This window comes from Stegastes partitus, unplaced genomic scaffold, assembly GCF_000690725.1.
Source record: "Stegastes partitus isolate 25-593 unplaced genomic scaffold, Stegastes_partitus-1.0.2 Scaffold222, whole genome shotgun sequence".
NCBI lineage: Eukaryota > Metazoa > Chordata > Actinopteri > Pomacentridae > Stegastes > Stegastes partitus.
Window position 1 is genome coordinate 170,671 of NW_007577953.1, and position 13,053 is coordinate 183,723.

Sequence of the window (13,053 nt, forward strand, 5' to 3'; positions counted from 1 at the left end):
TGGTTCTTCCCACGTTGTGGCGGGTCAAAGCGGGCTTTGTGAGCCTGTGTTTGTTGTTGCTTTTGTCATGTGAGCACAGGCAGCACATTCCAGGGCTGAGTAAGAACAGAGATGACAAAACCCACGGTCGTCCACAGCCACAGGCCTTGGGACCGAAATGCTGACCCATCTCACGCTAACGCACACACACACACACACACACACACACACAAACATTGTTTAAAGGTCACAGATTATCTCGGTTCACACATTCGTCAGTGTTTAGTCTGTTGTGTCTGAGCGCTCCACGGATCGTCCTGTGTTTGGTCAGTTTAGCGGCAGTGGGCTCTACGTCTCCACAACAGCTGGACTGAGAATAAAACTAGACATTAGCGGTTTTGTAAACGACTAATCCCCCTGAGATTATGTGGATTTTACACTTAGGATCCCATTCAAGATTAAATTGGCTTTTCTAGTAAACGAGGAACGTTGCTGTGTCAGTAATCACACTACGGAACCAGAACCCGGTGAGCTTCTGGGTACAACATAAATAAACACGTAAAACGAGGAAGTGAGACAGTAAATTGTTAACGTGATAAAATGATTTGCAAAGTGAGCAGAGAGGATTTAGTTCTAGTTCAGACACCTTAGTGAGATGACACAAACATGGTCTGATGCCTTTTCCTTGTTTCGGCTTGCAGATATCTCCACATCTGTGTCGGTGCCTGATGACAAATGGTTATCTACCCTGGAAAACACCCACTGGCTGGACTACACCAGGTAACCGCTCTGATTGGCCGGTCTGGCCCCCAACAAAAAGCTGTCAGCTTCTTCCAGCTGATGGTTCTGTGTTGTTAACATGACTCATGTGTTGACTGGCTGAAGATTTTAAGACTTCAAGTTATCAAGGTCCTTTTAAAAGCCTTGAAAATCTGCAGATAAACCATGAAAGTCCTGAAAGCTGACAGCTCCATGTACGGTAGGTGTGAGATTTTAGCCTGAAGTCAGATTCAGTTCAAACTTAAATGTAAGACTTTGGGCCTAATTAGAAAACAGATGTAAACCCAGACAGACGACTCCAAGCTGAAGAGCTGCCCGCGGCTGTGTTCAACACATCAAATATAACGTACGTAGTGAAACACAGCGATGGTCCACATCACAGAGAGGTTTGATCGTTGTTATGGCAAAGCTGAGAGCTCAGACTTCTTCTTCTACACAACCTTTATCCTCCTTATTAAACTTCATAGGCAAACCAGCATTAGTCTTCTAACTTCCTTTTATTTGTGGTGTCATGAGAAGCTTGTATATTTAAATTCTGACCCATTTGTACAACTTTTTGCATGTTTTCAATCATAGTTCAAAACAGGTCAAAGTATTTCACAGACAAAACAAACAACAGGTAACAGGTGTAGTTCATTCCTATTCAATAAACTGAACACAGTCGCTGCCCAGTCAGTGGTGTCGGTATGATGTAGGGGAGGACCGTTCTGCAAAACGTGATGTCGATCCAACACCAAGTAAATACAGGCCCAGTGTTGGCGGTACCGGTACCAATACTTACCAAAGCAGCTCATGTAGAACAATGCGTCATCAGTTATTAAGTGAATGCACCATGAATATGAAAATGAAAAAAAGAGGAGAGACGTGAGGAGCGTTGTCTGCACAACCACGATGTAACGGTTTCTGAACATAGAAGAGAAACTGAAAGTTAACTTGTGTAAGTATTAAACGGTACCAACGTGGTGTCGGTGCCATCCAGCCACCTCTAGCATGTAGATGATGAGTGTGTGTGATGCCTGGCCTCTGTGTGTAGGTCCTGTCTGAGGAAGGCTTCAGAGGTCGCCTGCCTGCTTCGGGGTGGTCACCTGACTGTGGCACTGCAAGGTGAGTCACATGATGCCGGAGCACGGCTCGTATTATTCAATCCATTCATTATTCACAGCACCTCCCTCTCATGAATGCCACATTAGGGCTTGCCCTGAAGTACCTGTATACTATGGACAGCCACACTCCAGCGAGCCGACATGCACTCTGTCAAAGGCTGCCGTACAGCATCCACCATCACACCTGCTGCAGCTGCTGCACATGACTGCATGCAGGAAGAACACACCTAGTTTCATAGATTGAATAATAGTAAATATACAATTAACTTAAAGCAGCAACACCTCTAACATGTGATCAGTTTATTGATGAGCTTGGCTGGTAGGTTGCTCAGAGAACAGGAGAACCAGGTCAGATGTTTCTATTCTGAGTCCGTCTCACTAAAAGAAACGCTGATTTATTTTGAGCCTGTAGCGCTCTCAGGCTCACCACCACCTGATCTCCATGTTAGCACTACTTCTACTCAATTATCCTGATAAATGAATCTGACTTTTAAGGTTTTCTGCTGAAGTGAACGCAGCTTTAATTCACTCGCTTGTCCAGCTGTGTTAATCCTACTTGAACTTGTCAGGTTCTGAACTGCTTTGTGCAGCAGATACCTGACAGGTTGAACTAAAGTCTGACGGTTAGTGAGATCTGAGCCGTGGTCTCAGTGTGTCTTTGTGAAGCTGGCCTCAGGGATCTGTGGGGAGATGTATGACCTGCTGCAGGGCTCCTGGTTCTTCTTGTGGCTGAAGATGGTTCTTTATGGTTCTTCTGTATGTGCAGGTTCTGTTACAGAATGAGTTTAGGACTGATCAGACACGACCTCGATGGTGATTGATAAGAACATAAACAATGAAATAAGATAAACTTTATTGATCCCTCATCGGGGAAATGGACCCGTCACAGCAGCTGGACACAGATGAGGCAGGATGAGAGTTACAACCAGCACAATAAGCCTAAAAATACAGATATAACAGTGGTCTAATGAACACAGTGGGCAAAGCATGATGAATCTAAATATGTATACATATATGACATACCGGATATATAAATGCTCTGCACTTATATGTTTCATATCTCATTCACCCGTTCACACATTCATACATTCATACTCCAATGACAGAGCTCCATGCAAGGTGCTGCTGCCATCAGGAGCAACTTCAGGTTCAGGGCTGCTGAAGACCAGACGATCACATCTCCCCCAGACAGTCACAGAAATACAAAACAGTCTCCTAAACCTCTCCTATGGTGTATACACACTGTGCTGCATGTCCAGCAAAAGTTCATTTTACCGTAGAAGAGGTTTAGTTAGGTGTTTTGTATTTCTGTGACTGTCTGGGGGAGATGTGATCGTCTGGTCTTCAGCAGCCCTGTTGTTCATTTCAGTTTTGGTCTGAGCCTAAAAACACAGCAGGTCTATTTGCGGCCCATCAGCCAGGATGTGGCGTGCAGCAGTCTGGGTGTTGTTGCTATCGTGACGTTGTGCTTGTTTAGTATCAGACGACAGGACGAGCCGTGACTCTGTGGGGGAAGGAGATGATGTAGAACCAAACTTCTTGTTAGAGGCTCCGGTTGATGCTGTTCCCTGTGATGGACAGTGAGCCCAAGACTGTGCTGGAGGTTCCCTCCTTAAACAAGAGGGTCACCTTGATGCAGCTCTGTGTTGAGAGGAAGGCGGTGGCTGCTGCTGTTTGTTGTGCGTCTGAGGTGTCAACTGATCACCACCTGGCAGTGAGGTGGATCAGGTGACGGGGGATGCTGCCGTAATGACCAGGTAAACCCAAACGTGATGTGAGGTGACCTCAGAGCGTCTGGCTGCAGAGTCCTTAGCTTCACCTCCACGACAGGCGGGTGTGTTGTTGTTGTTCTGCCTGCTCATGTTGTCGGCGTGGAGCCGGACAGTAACCTTCGTTATGCCAGGTTGTAGCTGCATACGACAGTACACAGAATACAGAAGAAGCATGATCTAAGAGGATAATATTCTGCCTTTAGATTCCACCGTGTGACTCATTTTACAGACAGTAGGCTGTTGTTGATGCCTGATCATCTGGTGTGGCTTCCTGTTGTACATTCATAAACACCCAGAGACAGACCCAACACTGCATCACTCAGACAATGGCTCGGCTCAGGATGTTTACTTGTTGCTGCTGGAGGTGGACTTTCTGCACCACTCTGCAGCTGTAAGTGACAAACAGGCCCTGACATCATCAGTGTGGTTGAACCAATCAGACATCAGCTGAACTTAAGGAGACCCTCTCAGTCTGCTCATGTCTGCACCTGGTTCTCTGTCACAGCTTCTCTCTGCAGCTCATTTTCTCTCACTCGTCCTCTCTTTGGAGAAATAAGAGCAGAATTAAATGGCCGTTGTAAAGTCTTGATGTGTGTGCCCCTTCAGTGCACTAAAACTGGGAACTGTGTGCACTGGATTCCCAGTCGATGTGTGAACACGTGTAGCAGGAGATGTGCTGCGCTCATAGAGACACAGTGAAGCCAGTGTTTGTGCAGGAGTTCAGCATCCCACCTGAATGTGGACATGCTGCTGTAAGCATGAGCAGATGCATTCATGTAGCGCCGTGTCCCACAGGGGGCGCCATATCTCAGGATGATTTGTTTAAATTTTAACATTAGCACATAAATAATCGTGATATAAAATATATAATAATAATAATAATATAAATAACAGTCAAACCAGAGCAGCAGAACACTTTGTACATCGGTATGAGTTAAACAGGTTGATTAAACATAAGTCAAACTCAGCATGTGCCCTCTTCTTTTTTTGACATTGCAGAAGCAGAGGACCGGGACATGAGCTGTGTGGTGTCCAGCCTGGTGCAGGTCATGTGTGACCCCCACTGTCGGACCCAGCTGGGCTTCCAGGGCCTGGTGCAGAAGGAGTGGGTGATGGCCGGCCACCGCTTCTGCAGCCGCATCAACTACCGCCGCGACAACGACAAGGAGGAGGTGAGGGCTCAGGTTTGACGCCGACGCTGCACTCTGGTGTTGGATTTCCTGTGACACTCCTGCTGCTCTCCCACGGCGGCGTAAGACGGGGGCGAGGAAACCCTCAGACTGCCTCAGGACCCAGAGCCAGCATGCAGAGAGCCCGGCGTGTGCATGATGCTGCACTTCAGGTTTTAATCGCTCAGATGAAGGACAAAGTGTCAGACAGGCTGTATGACCTTCTGACTGCACTCTTTTCCACATCTGGGTTCGTAGCTTTCTGAAACCAGTATTTCAATCATCACTTGATGCAGTGCTTCACCGTGTGTGGAGGTGGAACACTAAGGTTTGGTTGGAGCTTCTGTTTCTGGTGCCATGTTTATTCTTTTGATGACTTTTTATTCTTCCTTCATCCAGACCAGAGCAGCACTCCTCAGGGCTGTAGCTGTGCTCGGGTTTGGTTTGACGAGGAGGAACTTAGAAAAGGAATTTAAAACTTTACAAGTTATTTGTCGCTGTTATTAATAAAACTACAGTTTAAACACATTTAATGTTCTACATGCTGCACCTTCATGAGCTTTTGTTAAATGCTGTTTTATTTCTTTAGGAGGGTATTTATTTAGATGTCTTTTTTGTAAATTGTACTTGTCTTTGAGTCGGGTGCAGCCAGTCGCAGCAGTATTTAGACAGACTACACCACTGTCTGCTCGTAAACCACTGCTTTAGGATTATTTGTTTTTAAGAAAAAAAGGAGTTTCATGTTTGTTTGGTGTTTTTTTTATTTGCCATGTGAAAGCATACCAACCTGCACCAAGCCGTGGTTTCTGTTTGCCGTGGCTCCCTCCTCTTCTTCATCATCTTCCCCTACAGTGTCCTCTCTCTGTTCCCTCCAGGCTCCAGTCTTCCAGCTCTTCCTGGACTGTGTTTGGCAGCTGTGGTCCCAGTATCCATCCCGCTTCCAGCTGACGGATGAATTCTTGTTGGCGCTACACGACAGCATCCAGCTGCCACTTTTCTCCACCTTCCTGGCAAACTCCCAGCGAGAGAGATGCAAACGCTCGCAGGTACTGAGCAGGTTCTGCATGTATGAGGTTGTGATGAACGTAATGACGTCGACAGTGACATTATTGCAGTGTGGTTCTCCTCAGACTGTCTGCCGGTGTCTGGATGTGCAGATATATTGCTGAAGTACCTGATAAACATGTGATTTGTCTTGAGAACGAGCACTGACTGAAGCAGTGCTCCTAATGGTTACCGTGTGCATGTAAATGTGATTTCTGCTACGAAGAACAGAAATTCAATAACAAGACAAACCTTCTTGCTGCTTTACCAAGAACCTCGGGCAGACCTACACCCCGGTCAACGGCTGGAGAGACGTGCTGCATCCGGACTCCTCGGATCCGTCGGACCCGCCGCTGCCCCCGGTGTGGGACTGGTCCCTGCAGTACAGCAAGCCCACACAAGACCGCTTCACCCAGCCCGTCGCCCCGACTCCCCCGCTGCAGCCGCTGCTCAATGGCAACCTCAACACCAACCCAGACACTCACAGGGTAGGGCTGCCACGTCCATTACATGGTGCAGCACGCCCTCTGGTGGCTGTGCATGGAGCTCTGATCAGCTGCCACCTGAAGGCTTCCTGGTGCAGCTGAAAACAAACACTCCCATATGTTTTCCTCACAGTTTCTGGCTGAGCAGCTGTAGTTTCGTTGTCAAATGATAGAGCTGCTTAGTCAGTTTAAATGCTGGCTGTATGCTAGAGAGAAACACACACATATAGCAATAAATAAACAGACTTTAGCCCTCTTTGCACAGGACTAGGATGACAAAGGGACCTCATGTGATGTACTTGTTTTACCGTCATGTCTGTGTTTCATGTGGAGCGTTCACACAGGATGAGCTAATTTGTGCTTTACTTGAATTTACTGACATAATCTGTGGATTTTAGGCCTCCACAGAATAACTGCTGATCCTGTTGAGATACAGACATGCTGCAGTGCATGTCATCTGTTTCATCATCCCGATGGACGGGAGCTTTCTGGGTCTCCATGCCGTGTCGTGGAACCCAGAAAGCTCTGAATCGTAATAACTGCCAGCGCAGCCTCTGTAGCTGTCACGAGGAAAAGAAGCAGAAGAAAGACGTGTAGAAAACAAAAACAAAAAAATAAATTAGTTCAGCTAAGCTCCATAGTTCATAACATGAAGGCGCTTTAGCTGTATTATCACTGTAGTTAGGCTGATCTCAGTCGTTCATAACTCTCTATGGATGTGTATTAAAGTCAGGTAAAGGTCGGATTTTATATTATATGTGTGGGGTTTGATCTTTAATATGTAAATTACTCATTTAAACACTAAGTGGTCAGTATTTGTTGGGCTATGTCGTGATGCCAGTCTGTTCTCTCTGTGTGACTCTAAGCTGTAGTTTTAATGTGCCGTAGAAACCAGAGGCTGGTTTAGCTCGGCGAGGCTCCCTGGTGAGCTGCTTGCCTTTAGCTAGAGGAGTGCACGTCAGTGACATGAACTCACAATGTTGTATGAAACCCACAGACCCTACAGGTTGGTTTCCAGCGTCATGCTCCTCCTGCAGGTGTGTCTGAGCCACGACTCTGACTGACTGTCTTCTCCTTCCCACCAGCTGGCTGACACCATCCCCGGCTCAGTGTTCCTGCTCTCCAGAGGCACGTTCTCCTGCCCCGCTAACCTGCTTCCCTGGCGCAGCGGCAGCTCAGGTGTTTACAAGAAGAGCCACCGGAGGGCGCTGTCCTCTGAGAATGTGCCTGGCCTGGAGAGGCTGCTCAAAGCGTGGGCCCTGACTGACTTTCCCCAGGCCCTCACCTCCACTTCTGGACCTCAAGGACCACTGGACCCCTACGAGCCCCTGCTGCCCCTTCTGATGGGGCCCTGCATGGGCCTGTGGAGGGAGTGCTACCTGCGGGGGGCGCTCCATGCACAGGTATGTGGAGAGTTGTGTACACAGGTGGGAACCCGTCGTTAAGCATCATAGTGAGTCAGTGTTGCTTCATTTCCAGGACAACAAACAATGAACAGGATGTGATTTATTCCTCTGAAGTGGTGCATCAGTGTGTGAAGCGTGTGATGGGCAGCTCGGTTTTCAGCTGTCTGCCACAAATATTCCAGGCCTGAGTGTCTCATTGTGAGTGCGTCATTGATTTGAGGTGGGCAGCCAGTGTTTGGCGTTATTTAGCCTCCGATGCTTCCTGAATGTGCTCTGCTCAGCGTCATCATGTCTCCCACGTTACATCCACCCTCTGCTTGTTCAGGAGATGACTCTCTGATGTGCAGATTTGTCGGAACTGTTGATGGACACCTCCCGATATGGACACGCTGGAGCCTCTGTCAGCGTCCCCATGGTGATGCTCAGAGCAGTGGAGGGCCGTGTGGGTGGTGCAGCGTCTATTTCAGGGAGCTGCAGAGGAAATCTGTCAAACTGCTAAAAGACTTAACTCAGGTCTGCAGAGCGCCTTCCCCTTCATCCTCTCACATCATTAAAGCACCGCTTAAAGCCCACAAGTCCTTTCTTTTGTTCTTTGCTCTTAGCGGCATTGACCCCAGATGTCTGCTCAGTCAGGAGTCAGCTTGTGTCGGGAACGGCATTCAGATAGAAAGCTTCTCTTTGGTTTTCTCAAGAATTACACCAAAGACCCACATGAGTCCTGCTTCGTGTGCTTCTTATTTGGAAGTTCGTTGCTCCTTCACAGCTGTACCAATAGCGTGTCTACCTCAGCCTGAGCCGGAGCACTTCATCGTGTTCCTCCTTGGCCTGTTCAGACACACACATCCACAGAACTGTAACCAGAACCGCTTCAGGTCCACGGTTTTGCCTGAGAACACTTCAACATGCAGATGGACTGTAGATTGATTCGTAGATAACGTGCTCCAGCATCAGGTCACAGCCCCCAGTGAACCAACTCATATGTCTCGGGGACAAACCAGCACCAAACGTGGTCACACACCTCTCAGCTGATGTCTTCAGGTAGAAGATGGTAGAAGTTTCAGGATGATTTACCATCCTGACAGACGGAGGAGAACTCAGGTCCATGATCTTGATCTGACCTGATGTCCAGATTCTTCCACGTTTACAGATTCGTGGTGACCGTAAACGACAGGCCTGTTGCCAAGCAACCAAACCCTCCAGCCCGTAGGTATGAGTTAAAACATCACCTCCAGTTCCAGCTGAAGAGCAGACGAACCCTGCTGACTGCGTCTTCCAGACATTTTCTCATCCAGACTCAGTTTAATCTTCTGCTTTCTGGGTGTTGTTGGTGCTGCAGCAGGTTGTTCCTCCACAGTCTCCATGTTGTCTCCCTCTGCTGCCCTGTGAGGTCATGTGACTCGCTGCACCGCGCCCTGACCCCTCCCTCTGCTGCCCTGTGAGGTCATGTGACTCGGTGCACCGCGCCCTGACGTCTCCCTCTGCCACAACAGTCTTCATGTTGTCCTGCAGCAGTATTTCCAGTCTTGTAATGTGTGCACAACTGAGATCACAGAGAAGAGTATCTGAGAAGTTTCTCCATGTGTGCATGAGGCGGCAGCCTGCTGGAAGCTGCTGGAAGCTGCTGGAAGCTGCTGGAAGCTGCTGGGCCTCCACAGCGTACAGACCGCAGCACACTGACTGTTACTGAGTGAGACTGGTGATACTCTACGTGTGCTACTGACAGCGAGTGTGTGAAAAAACAAAACCGACTATTTGTTAATGCGTCATTCAGAACTGGCTGAATGTGGCTGTTGGTCTACGGCAGCATCCAGCTGTGTCGGAGGTCCAGAAGAACTCCCTCACTCCACATCAGCAGCGCTCCTGTAGCTCAGGGTGGTCGGCCATTTTGTTCATCAGGTTTTTACATTGAAAACATGTGGCTAGCTTACCTGTGTGTGGCGGTTTATTCCCCAGAAGACACAGGTGTGTAGCTCTTGGGTTTTGTTCTGGTCTGACAGTCATTTAAATGTTGGATGTGAACTCTGATAGCTCCCAGGAGACAGTGAAGCTGCACAGAGCTGAACAGAGGAGCTGGATCCTAGTTCTAGTTCTAGTTTCAAACAGGACACAGTTCTTCTTGTTTGCATGCATTGAGGATGAAGGATTTAATTCAGCGACCGTGTTCCTTTCCCTCCTCAGGCGTTCTCTCACCCCGTCTCCGCCAACCACCCCCACCCCGTGGAGCGGCTCGCCCAGGAGGTGCAGCAGCTCAAAGACAAGCTGGCACAAGTTTCCAGCAGCACGGATCCGACCACACCCACCGCCACAGCCGAGCCCCGGCGAACCGACACCAACCTGAACCAGAACACCAACAACGGCACCTTCCTCTTCCCGTCGTCGAGGCCTCAGGGCTCGGGCGCGCCCAGAGCGGCTGCCCCTCCTACCTCTACCAACCACCAGACCTCCAGGGGCCCCCCGCCCGCCTCCGCCCCTCCATCCAGGCCTGCCCACAAAGACACCGGCGGCAGCAACAAGCACACATTCCTGTTTGGGCACTCGTCGGGGACGGAGGCTCGCCCCGAGCAGCGCTACTACCCAGCGCCCAACAGCGCCAAGCTGCCCAAGAGCAACGGGCCCTCGCTAGCTTCCTGATCTGCCCCTCATCTCCACTGTTTTCCACTCTACCCCATGACCGGGTACGAAGTCACCCGCCTGCACCACATGCAGACGTATCCCTCACAGCTATGAAGACCTGAGGAGACCCAGACCCAGTGTTGTGGTGTCACTACGAGGTGACCAGAACCATGAGGACCTGGGCTGGACCACAGTGAACTCCAGTCATATGAAACGACCAGCGCAAGAGTTCTCAGCTCTGCTCCGCCTCGTCTGTACTGTATTAGAAAGAAATGTGACTCTAACTGTTTTGTATATTTGTTAACAAAATCCTGGTATTCCTCTAATTCAATATATCCTCACTGCTCTGAAGCAAAGAGACAAAAAGGGCTGCTTAGTAATGGAAGCACATCTGGAGCAGGCAGGAGGACCTGCCTCTGCTCATCGCTGCTCATGTCACATCACCCTTTAAGAACAACCGACAGCTTGTAGTTTCTATTTTTACTCTCTTATCCACAGCGACGGGGCAGATACAGATAAAGGCTCTGAATGCGTTTCAGTGGGTTTAACCTCTGAACCGAGTCTCCAGAAGCCTTTTGTTTTCCACAGCGAGCTCCGTAGATGTTCATTCTGAGCATAAAAAATTAGATTCAGTGTTTGTTGATCGACTTCAAACAGAAGCAAAATGCTGTTCAGTAAAATGATGATTTCCAGAAACCGGCGTTTCTGTGACCACTGACTTCAACGTGGAATTTAGGGCATGGGAGCTATTTCGGTACTCGCTCTGCTCTCATATCTGTCCACGCACATGCATGCTGGGAGCAGTGAGAGGCTGCTCAGCTCTTTGTGTTCTGCTCGCCCCGATGTGGCTGCTGTCGGTGGAACTCTGCATGAGCCAGATCGTTTCAGGGCTTCAGTAATATAATCTTATCTCATCTTTCTTTCCAGTATTTTTATCGATCACTTATGATGTCATACAAGTGTGTAAATCGTTTCTTACCAAAGTTAGTATTATTTGAAAATGCTTCCATCGTTTTTTTGTTTTTTACGGTGGAATTGTAAAAAACAAAGATGTTGTTCTGCCTTTGAGGATACCTTGTGAAGGTACCATGCTGGACGCAAAGGGAGCTCCTTTCCTCCTGGTTTTGTTCCTGCCTGCTGGTGCATTAGTATGCAGCCGGCATTTAGGTCAAGCACTTGTCTGACTGTATTTAAAGCACAGAGGAAGCATTTGGGTCCTGCACCTTTAAATCCCAACAGGTCGTCATGATGTGGGTGTCAAGTAGATGCACTGGCGTCACTCCCACACACGGATGAATTTGCACCATCGTGTCCACGAAAAAAAGGATGTTTTTCTAATGTTTTGTTTTTTTAGGCAGGATAACAGTCGTCAGATGTTTGCCTGATGCCGACCGTCTCTCATGTCAAAGGTACCTCACTTGATAGCACTATGAATTATTAAATTGTTGTAAATATTCATTACATCAATATCAAGGCACACTGATATCAGCTACAGGCTCAGAGCTTTCCAGGTGTGATGCCAATGCATCTGCTTGTCTTCCATGGAAACCAGAAGATAAAACCAGCAGGTCATCGTCGTCCTGCTGCATGGATCCAACCTGCTCACACCTGCTGCTGTATCTTTGTGTAATTTAATGTTTTTTTGGTACGAACATCACCTAAATTTGCCAGATGTACATACGTTTTGTACTCGCATGTTTTGATCCTGATGAATAAAAAGTGCTCTCAGTTCACCAGCTCTCACCTCTGTTCAGAATAAAGATGAACCGTTCTCATACACAACTCACAAACTTTATTTTTTAACAAAATAAATATGTACAATATGATCTGGAACACTTAAAAGTAGCATGGCACTGTACAATAGAACTAAGATTTAAAAGCGACTGCACGTTTCGTACCGTCGGAGTAAAACAATGTAGGAATGATGTGCAAAATGGTCGAAGCGTTCACAGAAAAACGTACAAAATAAAAACTGGACTGTTAGGAAATGTTAAAATATCTGCTCGGTTTGCTGACCAGAGCTCTGGCTTCGTCTCTCTGTCTGCCTTCAGTAGAATGAGGCTCAGTGTTTGAATACAGAAACCTGCATGCTGTCAGGAAACATGAATGAGCAGCTTCACTACACTTTGGGATCAAATGGAGCAAAGACAGCAGAGCTCTCCTTCTGCTCTGTGTGTTATCAGGAAGCCTCCAACAGTCTATGGAGATGCATTTTGGCACTTTGAACCTACAGATGTTAGTGTCATGCATTCTCATGTTTCAGCTGATGACCACAGACGACAGAGCAACACACAGTAAAGTCCGAAGTCACCATCATGGCAGTGGCAGTGCGTTCAGAGCCCAGCAGGTCCAGCTGAGGAAACCCAAAGAGTCCAACATCTCTTCCTCAAAGAGAGTTCAGCCCCACCGGCTGCCGTGCTCCTTCCCTGTGAACTGCTGCTGCTGCAGGATGCCGCAGGGCCCGTAGAAGTACCCGGACGACGAGGGGCCCAGGCCTCCCAGCTTCCGGATGGACTTGCACATGGGGCAGGGGTAGTCGGACAGGCCCTCGATGTCCTCGAAGGCCAGGTTGACGATCTGGTCGCAGCAGGGGTCGCAGTAGAGGTGGCCGCAGGAGAGCCGCTTCAGCCGGGCCTCGTAGGTGATGCAGCACTGGCAGTGGGGCAGGTCTGGGCCCAGCGACAGCGAGCCGGTCAGGGAGC

General features: G+C 48.5%; 1 protein-coding gene across 1 annotated transcript in view; it reads left to right on the top strand.

Moving 5' to 3' along the window:
• Positions 1-12,084, top strand: part of mtmr11 (myotubularin related protein 11) — a 43,654-nt gene extending 31,570 nt beyond the window's left edge. Inside the window, exons 10-16 of the mRNA XM_008281113.1 lie at positions 617-759; positions 1,793-1,863; positions 4,634-4,806; positions 5,679-5,849; positions 6,120-6,335; positions 7,418-7,735; positions 9,917-12,084. Coding sequence (XP_008279335.1) covers positions 617-759; positions 1,793-1,863; positions 4,634-4,806; positions 5,679-5,849; positions 6,120-6,335; positions 7,418-7,735; positions 9,917-10,369 — 1,545 coding nt within the window. The 3' untranslated portion in view covers positions 10,370-12,084. The remainder of the gene's footprint in view (positions 1-616; positions 760-1,792; positions 1,864-4,633; positions 4,807-5,678; positions 5,850-6,119; positions 6,336-7,417; positions 7,736-9,916) is intronic.
• The last annotated feature ends 969 nt before the right edge of the window (positions 12,085-13,053 follow it).